The following is a 13,389-nucleotide window of genomic DNA, read 5'->3' as shown; positions in this document are numbered from 1 at the left end:
AATATATTCAACCGAATCGATACGACATCAATTGTCAGTTCTTATTTATTCAACGAGCAACAAAATAAATATCAAAAACATATCGTCGAATGGTTATTCTTCGCGAAGTTTAAAGATGTCAACCAGAGGATCGTTTAAATATAAAATGAACATTAAAATTAGAAATTTTCCTTTCTTTTTAAGCACTGATTCTACCGCTAATTGTTATTTTCTGGAATCAACGAATGAAAATCCATAGCAAACAACTGTCAACTTCATCGACCAATGTCGTTGGACACTCGATACCCATGCTGTCGCATTCTTCGTTTTCGTCTGCATTGCGTTGCATCGCGAGTCCTTGGATCCACACTGAATGCAACTCTGCATCTGCAATTTATGTACAGACGCTCTTCCTCGCACAAAAGAGTATTATATGCAACACCGTTCGTAATGATACGAAACTCATTTCGAAGAGCGATATATTTCTCACGGATAAGTTTTCGCGGATATTTCGAATCGAGGATCGCGCGCATCGGGCGATTCTGGCGTCACCAGCCTCGACAATTCATTTCACCCCTAATATCGTCGAACGTCTGATTGTTAAATACGAAAGGCACAGGTTCGGAAAACAACGGTGACCATCGATGAACGGTCCTTGATCGATCGTTCAGAAAGGAATTATACGCTGAAACGACCAAGAAGACGGTTGAAACCGGTCACTTCCGGTTGCCCGCGCTGCGTACGTCTATCCTCGTCCGATCCGCATTGTCGACGGCAGTCTAGATCAGACTGTACCTCGACTTAGAAGACGTTGATGAGGTCTATATGAAAGTTGGGTCAGGGTCATGTACAATGCACTGTGTACACACGACGACAAAACTTTGCATCGCGTTGCTGACCTGCGCGATCGCGACAACGCGTTCGCGTCGTTTCCAGCGGTCAGTCACGATGAAAACTGTCGAATGTCGGTGAGTTCGAAGTCGATTATCCGTGACAGCGACACGTAACTACGTAACGTCTGCATTTTATCAGACACGTTGCTTGTCCCAATCCCTGTTTATTCTTAGTCTCGATTTTAGATATTAATTTCAACATATTCTATGGAGGTTAGGTCACGAAACGGTCGGCAATCTCGCCATTTTGCGTAAGGTTGCCAACCAGCAGGGGTTGAAAACAAGGTATCAGTTCCAGTTCTTGAAACAGCCACGAAGAACTTTTATTCCCAACAACTGTTGCGTAAAACCGATATTGGCAGACAATTTAGTTTCGACTGTAATGTAGACTGTAATGATATCGAAAAATGTTTGAGACAAAAATTAAATGATTTCAAGGGGTGCATAATGTATTGTAATTCTTTTCTCTCGTAAGTAAACATGTAGAGGATATACGAATATTATTAATGTTTTTTTAAATGGAATCGTATATTTTCTAATACATCGTACGATGCAAGTCGTTTCCTGTAAAAATAATTTAGAAGATTTTCAGTCGTCACTGTGGTTTCCCTTCTTGAGAAAATGCATAAAATTAAAAAAATCGAATTCTTTTTTCGGTTTACAGTAGAAGACCTCGTTAACTCGAAACATCGAGGGGCGATTGTACCCTGTAGATCGCGATCGTTGAGTTCTTTTTCGCTCGGAATGTCCGCGAGGCGCGCAGCTGCGCATAATTAGCAAAGAATCGTCGCGTATCGCAATCAAAGGAGCGCAGCACGGGTTTCCTCGTTTCCTGAATCCTGGCTTCGTCGGAAGCCTGGCCGATCGTCACGGTGCGCGGTGCTCGGGTAGCAAGAAAATCCCTAGTTCGCGAGGCGTCACGGCCTAGGGACAGAGACTCCTGAGAAACGGCGGGGTACGCGCGACGATCGTGGCCGCGATTTTTCTTTATTTACGGAGGAATAAGGCAGGGCACTTAATCCTCGGGTAATGCCAAAGCGCATCCTCCAAAGAGCGTGTCTGAGGACGCGATCGATAGAGACGTCCTGACGTCATAAGAACGTCGTGGAATTCATTACGGGGCTGGGCCTCCTCCGGAGCTCGGTCTGGCCGGGCTTAAAAATTAAAAGGCTCTCAAACAAAAACTCCCTTTTTACTTTCGGCCTCGCGGGTTTGTAATCCCCTGACTACCGGAGGTCCCTGCACCGCGACGTCAACCCTCCGCCCAGAATTCGGGAACGCAGGCCTGAAAACAACCCTTAAGACCTTACCCCATTTCCTACCGCTTTCTTTCTCCACCTCGGGTATCAACCGGTATCATCGATCGCCCGATTTAACTATACTTCCACCCTTTTCCTTTTCCTTTTTCGTTTCGCTGTTCCTCGTACGCCCAGACCACCTCCCCCCCCCCCCCCCCCGGTCGACATTACGCCCTATTTGCGGGGGACTTAACCGGAACTCAAACTCAAGACCCGTTCCGTCCTTCGATGTCGCGTTTCACGCTGATGGGGTTATCTAGCCTGTCGAGAGAAGTTGCTTCTGTCGCTTTATCGACACGCTCGCTTAAGTTTACGATCTGAAAGATTAGATTAAGTTATTTGTTATGCTGCAAAAAAGGCGGTGGGCGTCGCTTGTTTCGTTGTCGATCTCATTCGTAGGGGAAACGGACTTTATAGTGGAGGATTTGACGATATACAGGGTGTCTTGGTCAGGCGAGTACAGCGGGATATCTCGTAAAAGAATTGTGGTTATTAAAAAACAAAAGAACAGGCTATATCGTGTAGTACTAATTATTTTCTTATGGATTGGATTCAACAATGAAACGTAAAATCTGTTATGGTGTGGGCTCTTCTTTTTTGAAGGAAACGTAAATGCACAATCGTATTGAAGATTTTTAGAAATAGAAATAGTAGCCTGTCCTACCAAACAACTTTTGTACGAACATTTTTTTAATAGCTACAAGATACCCTATACGATTCAGTAATGGCAAGCTGGAAAAGGCGTTTATTAATTTTTATATAATATCTCGAGTCGGAGTCTTTTTATCTTGATTGATAGATCAAGAGACGTCGAGGTCTTCAATTTGCTAAAGAATAATTGATGTCTCTGAATAAATATAATTAACAATCGTATTTATTCGATATCGCAGTAATTATTATTTTTATAACATTATAGGAACCTATTATTTCTTGCTTCCGTGAGTATCTGTTTCCGTCGTAATATCCTGGATCGTCCTCTCGAGGACGCGATTTGCACCTGAAATCTTAAATTACAGTTAACTATAAAGAACACAAGCTGTGAACGTTGAGAGCGTCTTAAAATAGCGTAGGCGAATCTGCGCGAGTTGACTCGAACTTGACTGAATAATCGCTCGTAAAGGGGGAGCAACGCCCGGAAAATCTATTTCCTTATTTTTTATTTTTATATAATCGGGTCAGACGCCGGTGTCTCGTAGAGCATTACGGTTTGTTTATCGTAGACTTAACGGGGGCAGCGCGAAAGTTACTCTCTCGGAAATACGACGCAGACGATCACAAGTTTAATAAAAATTCGTATTTTATTTACAAACAATTAGTGATTGTACAATCGCACGAATAGTCTGAGAAGTTTCGAACGTAAATTATAAACGTAGATCGACGTCGTTCGAGTATTCTAATTTAAATCTGTAAAGTCTATAAATTCGAATATATGGAATGTACTAAAAAGGTATCTTACGCGTTCCTAGTTAATCTCGTAATATTTTCACGCTCGACATTGATCATGATTCTAACGTTCAGGTACCAAACAGTTCTCGGTGTAATCTCAATTTTATAAATTTAAATATCAACCCCAGTCAGCTCGTTCAGTTGACGTTCCCGTTTATCTCTTTCTTCTTCTCGCCATCGGCGATCGACGCCGCGGTGTCTTCTTTGACGAATTCGTGGCGTCTGTCCACGTCGTGGGCGCCGTACAGATCCAAATCCTTCCCGAGATAACAAACCGCCGCGTCGAACAGCACCCCTATCATCGAGAATCCTGAAAATTGTCCAGCTCTATGTAATTATATTTTTTTTTCTAACTTGAAAATAGTCTCGACGTGTCCCGATTGGGCAGTTTCATTTTTATGAATCGATCGACGAACGAGAAACTTACCCGCCGACGTTATATTAACCAAATACCGGAAGTTCCGTCCGTGATGGAACCAGCAGTTCCCTCTGGTCCCGCAGGACTCTTCCCAGATCAAGCAAGTCGAGTCGATGATGGCTCCGTAAATAATTGGGCCCGGTATCAGCGCGAACAAAGAGATCGTCATCAACGTGATGCCCTGAGCGAAGCTCTTGTCCCTCTTCTCCACGCTTCGATAATTCACCAGGACGTTACCAATTTTTCCGGAACACGCCAACGTCTGTATGACGCACGTGAGAACCATGAAGAGGAGGTAGGGGCGGCTGCAGTCGCTGGTGCACGGCCCGGCCCTGACTTTGTCGAACTTTGGCTGGCTCGCCGACTGCCGGAAGTGGTCGTCGAGAATCAACGAGTAGGACAGAGGAAGGCAACTGCAGCTACCGAATTCTTTGTCGTTGATTATGGTCCGGCAACCCGCGTGACAGGCCGAGAAGAACGTCGTCTTCGACGCCTCGTGACAAACCGGGGAATATTTCACGCCGTCGCAGTTGCAATCCTGGTTGCAACTGAACGACAGATTCATTCTGAAAGAAACCATTGCACGACTAAATTTCACTCCCATTTGGCAGAATAATCGCAGAAGAACGTTATGTTAAAATATGTAAATCCGGATAAGTGGTGTAAAGTGACTAAGCACTGAATAAAAAAAAAAGGTAAAACTAAAACTGGTAGAATACTCGTGTATCGTTGATAGAGTATTTTAATATTTTAGATGTTTCATCGGTGAATAATATAATTGAGTAGTAAAATTCTCATGATATACTAACAACGCCATAACAATGCAAGTCTCTTTAATTTTTCTAACACACGATGAAACCTTGAGTTTACGAGAATTCTTTATGATAATTCTATTCTGAATTCGATCTCGAAGCGGTGAGTCGAAATCAGTTGGTTATTAGTCTAACTATTTATTCTCGATGAAGGAGAAAACGTACTCACTGCATAGTTTCTAAGTCGAGGCCTTTGAAGCCGACGTCGGAGCAACCGAGGAATATGAAGAGTATTTGACCGGCGACGAAACAGACACCAACAAACACGTTCCATGCGAGCAGTGGCCTAGGTCCAGGTTTGAATTTGCTAATAGTCAGTCCGGAGAACAGGAATCCCAATACCATACCCACCAACGATATCGGACCTTTGAGTACAGAAATTAATTAATTAAATGGTATTCAATTACCCTTTAAGGTTCTATTTACCTTTTTTTCGTTCATAAACTAATATGAAACAAACGAACTATGAAATAAAAATACCTGTAATGACTGTACCGCCAGCAGCAGACGTACTGTACTGAACTTCGAGATATTTCGCCAAAAATGTTATGTAAGCCGAAGCACCCAACACGTAAAACACTCCGCTTAGATTGTTGAACGTCAACAGCCAATTTGTTAGCAACCTTTTCATGGCTGTTGGAAATTCACGAATAGTCGGTATGTATTCCGTCTCGAGCGACTTCCTCGGTTCCATCGGTGTCATATATCGCTCTTGAGCGGTCAAATGCAGTTTCAGTGGTATGCTACCATCCTAGAGAATATAAAAAGACAGCTACAGTTCGCAAACATATTTTTCTATCTCGATTTGTTTATATTAAAATTTCTAATCATGGAATTTTCTTTTAAATTGTTATTTTATTGTTTTTCAAAACCTTTACTGCCTTCCTCGAGTATCAGAGACTCTAAACTTGATTGACACAAACTATTGGTCAAAAAGGAACAGACAATTAAATGGAACCAAGATCAATGAAATACTTAAGAATTTGAATTAACAATTTGAAAGAAGCTTCTGGAAATAAGAGAACTAAAATTAGAAAACCATTCCTTGGTGGAAGTTGTAGAAAGTCATTAAAAAAAAATCTGATCAACGATCGGGTAGGTTTCGCAAAACAATCGAAGAAAGTAAGAGAAAAATTCTAATGAACCGATAGAAGAAGACCACATCTATTGGAATTGAAAGATAAACTGAATGTTCAACTTAATGCAAGCAACAAAACCAAGTCAGAGAACCGTTAAACAATTTATTTATCGAGTCTAAGAAGAGGAAAAAAAGATGAAACATAACTTGGATTCACCAAAACAACGTCAAACTTCAAATTTACCTTCTTGGCAGTGTCGTTTGCGACGGTCTTCTTCGTGGGCAGATCACGCGGGAACATGGCTATCAGGATAGCAAACATGCCCATCGTGACACCTAAAATGATCCATCCTAGCCACCATGCGCCCAGCCATCGTGGATCGTTTTTGGTGATCACAGGATGCAAAGCAGGATCTATGTATAGGCTGAGGCAACCGTAACCCAACAGAAATCCTATAGCCGGACCGACCGTTCTCAGAGCAAACGTGAAACCTGATCGACAAAATATAAATTATTCATTTACGAGTATTAGACAAATATATATTATACAAATATAACAAATATTTATTCTAGGGAGGTCGTGAAAAATTCCAGCAAAGACGACCGTCTTGCTTCGCAGACACGTATCTACTTTGAACCATTCTTGAAATGCAATTACTAACCCTGATACGCATAAATGCGTCATTATGGCGACCTACCGTCGAAGTATAGCGTTGACTAACTTCCCCTACCTCTGACGTTATTGGAATTTTTCTCGATCCCCCTACACTGGGACCAGCGAGTGTCTGCGTTCAAACAATAATCGTTAAGTAAATATTAAAGATATTTCAAGAATTTCTTTCACCGAATCGATAAATGATATATTTGGAAAAGAAATTTTACGTTATGAAAGCGTTGGATAGAGAAAAATATTTCTCGAAGAAAGTAATATAGCAATAATAGCGAAGAATGCTCTCACAAAGATAGTATGAAAAATAATTATTCACACGATTCAAGTTCTCGTAGAAATTTCCTCCGATAAACATACTAAAATCAAACGAACTTTGACTGTTGTGAGTCAGTGAATAAACGTTTGCTCTCTGGTCGTAACAAAATGCAAGCTTACCTAAAAGCATAGGAGTGTTTTTCTTTTTGGTATTATCGTCCAAATACGGCTGGCCTAGACCATAGTAGAGCGTTGTGCCGATACCAAGGATGAACTGCGAGAGAAACACTAACAGTCGTGGAAGGATGCTGACGTCCAGCAGCGTTTCCTCGTCGCAGCGTTCCGGTTTTACGACGCGGGGACAGATCGCCAGGTCCTCGGGGACCGTGGTGCTGTTCAACAGAGTTTGATCGAGGTGTTCCTTCGTCAACGCCAGCGCGTCCCTGCCAGGACCGAACAGGAAGTGCGGAAGCGCGAGGACGAGGCACGAGAACGCGCTGAGACCCACGCCGATCGCGATCCATCTTGGACGGTGTCCAGAGCCTCCGTAGTAGGTTAATATCAGTGACAAAATTTGAGAGATCTCGTTCCCGGAAAGAATTAATCCTGAAAAATAATACTGCTCGAAACGAGTTTCAAAATAACGATAATAATACCCTATGTCGTCCCTTTTTCGTCGTTTTGGTCCTTGAAACGGTTACCAAGACCGCAAAAATGTTGATATAAGTCATAGGAATGAAGAAATGATAAAATCATATCAACAAATGTAATCGTAAGAAAAAATATTTTCATAAATTCAATAAAAACTATGAACCGTAACAGAACTGAAAAGTAACAGTTGCAGAACCATAACCGATATATCCAAAACAGTTACAACATTTCGCTTCTCACTGTTTCAATTTATAACAGTTTGAAACAGTTATTTTTGAGCTCTACAGTTCAAATTTTTACCTCGAAATTTTTATAATTCTTTCGCTTCTTTCGCGATTCGAATTATCGAGGTTCGACTATGTCGTTTTAAATCGATATCGAATTCCAACGAGTCCGCGTAGACGTCGATCGATCAAACGCAACGACGACCTCGTAAAACCACGAACTTGGATGAATATAATGCTCCTGTCTGTAGAAGGACCGTATCGATTTCGCACGAAGCAACTACACGCGCAATTAACATTTATTCGATTGTGTACAAGCAAACGTAAATAATCTTCCGTTGCAAAACACCAACGCGCCGAGTAACGACTGATAGCGGAGATAGGCAAAATTTTACTCGTACGTTAGATAACCACTAATTGTATTTTGCTTTGTTTTTTTTTCGTAAAATGTTTTGTATGATTTTTAATTTTTCTCAAATAATGGACGAACGGAGGTTTAAATTTTTATCTATAATAATTTTGTATTTTTGTACGACAGTGACGAATCGACCAAGAATTCGTGGACTTCGTATTGACGGTATCACAAATATTCGAAGAAACTCGAGCTCGACGAGATTATAATAATTTTTCAATTCTGATTTGATCTGACAAACTCGTTATCCCTTTCATCTGTCATTATTAATGGATGTCTCAAGCATTAAAGTTTGATATAGTGTAGTGTTTATTCGTTTCCACCCTCTGGCATAATATTTTATTTCTAAATACGATTCCTCTGGTTTTTCGCGGGAGCAAAGTTCATCGGGAAGAAATCGAACGCGAGGCTTGCTACGTCTCTGAATGCATTTCGTGTATGTACCCTTGGAGTATATTATGACTAACAATAAACTCGTATAATGCACATCCGTATTTCTTCGCAGTGCGTGTCCAGCGCTCGTTGCTCTAACGACAGATTTCTCACTTTTATGATTGCGACACACTACTCACTTACCTACTAGACGAACGCACACCGACGTACGGTTTATCTTTGTTAGTGGCCGACTGTGTACGCGTGTGGGTGTGCAAGTACGAGTATTTTAACAAGTACACTCGCGACACTCGACTATTCGGCTTTGGTGACAAGAGCAATCGCTGAGAAGATAAGAAACCCAAAACACTCCAACGTTTCAGGATTTCACGAGCCTCGATCGCGTTTATTTATTTTGCTTATCGTTTTTATTGCATTTATTATAAAATGCCCAACGAGTAGAAACACGTTATCAAATATAATATTAAAGAAACGACAATGCGATACTCGTTACAAAAATATAATCAAGATATTTCGTCCAAGTTGATACGGCGAAATAATTTTTTAGACTACATTTTTACAACCGACAAGTTGTCACGCAGGATGTCTCGCTTAATTTAAGCGCTTCAAATTATCTTTATGACTTTTGATAGTGCGACGAAACGTCAAAAGGGGAAAGTATATACTTCGGAGAAGAAACGAAACTAGTCGATTAATAATGTTGAAATACGCGTACCAGTTGTGCGACTAGGTATCTTGAATCTTTTCTCCAGAGTCGTGAGGGTGACAACGATGTAAATGAAGGCCATCGCCTGCACAGTGCCAAGAAGACCGTACACAGCGATGAAATTTTTTGGGGTGGCACGATGTCGCAGCCACCGGGGATAAATCCCACAAATTCCACAACCTTTGCTCATATCCCTCCGACAGCGCTGTAACATTTAAATTTCCGGTTTTTCTATGCTCGACGAATCAGTAAATTCATTAAATTTGAAAAATGATATTACCTGGCTCATTTTTTATCTGAAAAGTACTTTAAAACACAAGAACACAAGGTTCTTTCAATTATAATTTTTCCCTCACCCTTGTATTTCATTTATTTATTTTATACAATATAAAATTTTAATTGAATTAATTTCCCAGGACAGACAATAAACTGGAGGTGCCATTCGTCACCAAATGAAACGAAAATTTATTCTGACATAATATTTATACTTATATTTAATGTTTTCGTCTTCTTGTTTTGGTCTGGTATCGTGAATTTGTTTAACGAAAACAATCGTTAACTGTTGATAGGCGATGCGATAAGTAAAATTAACAGTGCCTGTCGATTCGTATCGAGAAGATCAAGTATTACACTTCCATCGAATTGGAATTATTTATAGTCTAACGCGCGATTTGGAATAAACATTTGCTAGATAACAGCCTTGTACGATAGATTCTGTTATCAATAGTATATCTGATTAACTCGGACATCGACGATGCATGGATTATCCGTTCTAAATCGTAAATTAAAGTGATTTATTTCAAGGTAAATTAATGACACGTACTTTTGCCAAAACAATAATAGTGAAAATAGTCAAGGTGTAGATTATTAAATTATTTATACGAAGTGGATGCCCCATTGAACGCTTCCATCGATATTGGTTACGCATAGCTTCGATCCTGTCGAATCGATAGAATCGAGAATCGAGCGTCTGATCGCATGGCGGCAAACTGACGCACACGCGTCGACGACTTATATTTTCTTTACTTGTTCGAATCGAAGTTTCACTTCGTGTGGATGATTTCTGCTTCAACAAAGTCTACAGAATCCGACACTGCTTAGAGTTTTTGCGCCAGATAAAGAGCTTTTTGTAAAAACACGCGCATTGGCAGTTTTTTAAACTTTGACATTAATTTATGACTATTTGAGACCAAAAACAATTAATAAATCGTACATCACTATATTCGGGAGACTTTCAAGAGCAATTAGAACCGTGTAGCGTCTTTACTTTTCACGTAATTTCAAATCATTTACCACCATTCCAAAAAAAGGTATTTAAACGCTAATGCTAATGGGCTATCCACAAATTTGTTATATAGGACCACGTGTATATTAATTTGTTGATTTCACACTGTAAATTTATGGGATAAAGTATTTGCTGACTTCTGTTTTGTTCTTCAATAAAATTTTAAACGCTAAAAAAAATCCCATTGCGTTTGTCCGCGACAAATTGCAACTTCCACATTGTTTGTAGAGCGATGAATATATTGCACCTAATTAGAATATGTTGTTGTATCTGTTTAACATGAATAATTCTATGATTAACTCTGGTCTTGACGATATAACGAGTAGTATGTTTAAACTATAGAATTAAGAATACGAAGCAGGTAAAATGCATTTAGATTTTAGACGTGGAAACAGTGAGTCTGCAGGGGGAGAAACACAATAAAGAAACGATAGAAATAAAAATAAAAAAGTTATGCAAATTTACGAATACATAAATATAAAGTATGTATTTTACATTCTTACACCTACAGCTAAAACTACGAACTCAATATTTAACGTTTGAAAAGTTACATTATTGTTCGTTTGGAGCAACACTATTCCAATTTATTCCAAAAATTTTGCAATCGTTCGACATAACAGATTTATTTACCGACGATTCCCTACGTAATTGTCGCGTGCACCACGGGCACCTGAGATGATTACGCAATTGCAATTTAACTGGGTATAGATTTCGTTGTGACGCTCGGAGACTGCATTAATACGGAGTTCCAGTCGATTGTTACTTCCGCCTGGTCGTGCTACAAGACGCTAAGAATCGCGAACCCGACCTCGCGACAGGCTTTCTCGACCAAAAAGAACCGAAAGCTCGAACGAGAAGAACGATCCGCCGCGAAGATAAAAATAAATGAAGTCGACGAATTTGTAAAATTCAGCGTAATCTCGTTTTCGTTTATTATCGTCAATTTAGGTAATCGGATCTAAAGCTACGCGAAGACGGGGAAAAGGGCACGAACAACACGAACAGCAGAAAGCAAATTGCTTCGATAATTGGCATCAACGATTCGCTAAGAACGATTTCTGCGCGACAGACTCGCTCGATCGAACGATTTCGCAACGTCGGCGCTCGAATCGACACGCGAATATCTTTCGACGATAAAATAATGCACAAAACGGGTCGCGTACGTCAGAGATATCGGTGGACGATCATCGATTACGGTGGACATCGGCGAAAAACGTCTTCCGTAATGACGTAACGGTCAGCCGTAACTGTTTAATGCTGATTCGTACAGTGCCATTGTTAATTTCAGGATAATTCGCGACGGTCGGTTCGAAATGATTTCAAACAAGATTGAAGGCTGACGACGTCGAAGCTTCGCGACCAGTAAGAATTCGTATCGAACGCTTTGAGAAAATACGTCCAAACGATCGCGATCTCGAAGAGGGTATTTAATTTTAACGCGACGGTAAAAAATAATTCTATGTCTACCGAGAAAAGAAAAGTCGATCGAAAATTTGGAAACCGAACGACAGTTTCCACGATTTTTTAAATACCGAAAGCAAGCTCTGTGAACGTTTCCAAGGATGTTTATGTAACGGAATAATGTGTTTTTTAGTTAGTTCGCGATGGACGATCTATGAGTAAGCTGTCGGACGGAGAAACGATCAGAAACGATTCGCGATAGAAAACGTTAAACGGTGTCTGAACGGACGACGTAAGCCAGGCCGAAGAAGGAAGCGAAAACACGCGAGAATTTGATTAATCTCACCTTGACCTTAGGCCACGTGCTTCCGCATGGACTTAGGAAGGACTTCCAGGTCGCGAGTCCTATCTGGATCGCGATCCTCGAGTCTTTCCTTGCTCGTGACCTCCCTCGTTCGTCGAGTTACTAAAAAATCACCGAGCGCTATGAGCGCTCTAGTTTACGCGAATAAACGCGGGATAACTGAGCCTCGCTCTTCTGTCAATGGCAATGCTCCCCTACTATTTCTCTATCAAAACGAATGATAAGCGGGGGCGTCATTCAGAGGACACATTATCAATGGAGCAACGGTGCTGACATCTTATCATAACTGCTCACGATGACCGTGAGACCCCTATTCAGAAGGTATTGCAGTTGGTTGCAGTCTGTACTAATATTCCACCACAGACAAGGTATACGAGTAAACCTTACGCCTTATGAACTTTCGTGGCCCAAATTTACTGTCATACCGACCTAATAATTGAGAGGTGATTTTTGCGTCTTCTTCTGGAATAGATCCTCTAATATAATTATCAATTACATAGCAAATAATATGAGCTAATGACTGCGTTCTTCTTATAGTTTCGCATATGTTCTTCGCCCCGGTGTGCGATCTGATAACACCGATTTTGAGTCGCAAATACATTTTCGCCAAGTTATTTTTTAAATAAATGATGCATTACAACTTAAAATAGAGGATTTGCGGTGCACTTATCAATGAGTTACATTCTTACGTATTTTAATAATCTTGAAATCTTTAAATAATCTTCAGAAAAATTTCAGCACATGTTCAAATTTTTTTCTCGAAAGTGCGTAGAATTTCGGGGGTGTGTCTATTCACCAAAAATGATTGTAATTGATCCCCTCGATCGAAAATAATTTTCCTAGAACGATTTGAAATTTTTTAATTTCGTTGAAAAATTTCTGCACCTAACTTGCCGATTTTTTTTAAAAATTCATTTTTAATTTTTAATAAATAAGTCTGAAATTGTACGGATATGATGTTTAATATATTTTTGTTACTTCAAGTTATTTAAATTGTTCTTTTTTAATTTAATATAAGGGAATAGTAGTCGGGTTAGCGTAAGAAATTTTTATCGCGCTTCTCTTGAACCGAATTTCGTATCGAATTGCAATGGCGGTCTCGAG

At 40.2% G+C, this 13,389-nt stretch overlaps 1 protein-coding gene across 1 annotated transcript; it reads right to left on the bottom strand.

Moving 5' to 3' along the window:
* Nucleotides 1-3,026: 3,026 nt before the first annotated feature.
* Nucleotides 3,027-12,454, bottom strand: Oatp33ea (Organic anion transporting polypeptide 33Ea). The gene is made up of 8 exons (XM_076782771.1): nt 12,268-12,454; nt 9,245-9,440; nt 7,030-7,455; nt 6,169-6,416; nt 5,327-5,597; nt 5,016-5,211; nt 4,044-4,600; nt 3,027-3,926 (listed from the first exon to the last, which is right to left on the bottom strand). The coding sequence occupies exons 2-8, from the start codon at nt 9,423-9,425 to the stop codon at nt 3,754-3,756; spliced, it is 2,052 nt and encodes a 683-aa protein (XP_076638886.1). The 5' UTR covers nt 9,426-9,440; nt 12,268-12,454; the 3' UTR covers nt 3,027-3,753.
* Nucleotides 12,455-13,389: the final 935 nt, after the last annotated feature.

This window comes from Colletes latitarsis, chromosome 2 (genome assembly GCF_051014445.1).
Source record: "Colletes latitarsis isolate SP2378_abdomen chromosome 2, iyColLati1, whole genome shotgun sequence".
Classification (NCBI taxonomy): domain Eukaryota; kingdom Metazoa; phylum Arthropoda; class Insecta; order Hymenoptera; family Colletidae; genus Colletes; species Colletes latitarsis.
Note: the sequence above shows the minus strand (reverse complement) of the source record. Positions and strands in the feature narration are given on the sequence as shown.

Excerpts from the sequence above, each read along its gene's own strand:
- Oatp33ea (XM_076782771.1), bottom strand. The coding sequence starts at position 9,425 with ATGAGCAAAGGTTGTGGAATTTGTGGGATTTATCCCCGGTGGCTGCGA. Across the intron at positions 6,417-7,029 it reads AAACACTCCTATGCTTTTAG|GTTTCACGTTTGCTCTGAGA; the intron begins GTAAGCTTGCAT and ends TTTGTCGATCAG. Across the intron at positions 4,601-5,015 it reads CTCGACTTAGAAACTATGCA|AATGAATCTGTCGTTCAGTT; the intron begins GTGAGTACGTTT and ends GGTTTCTTTCAG.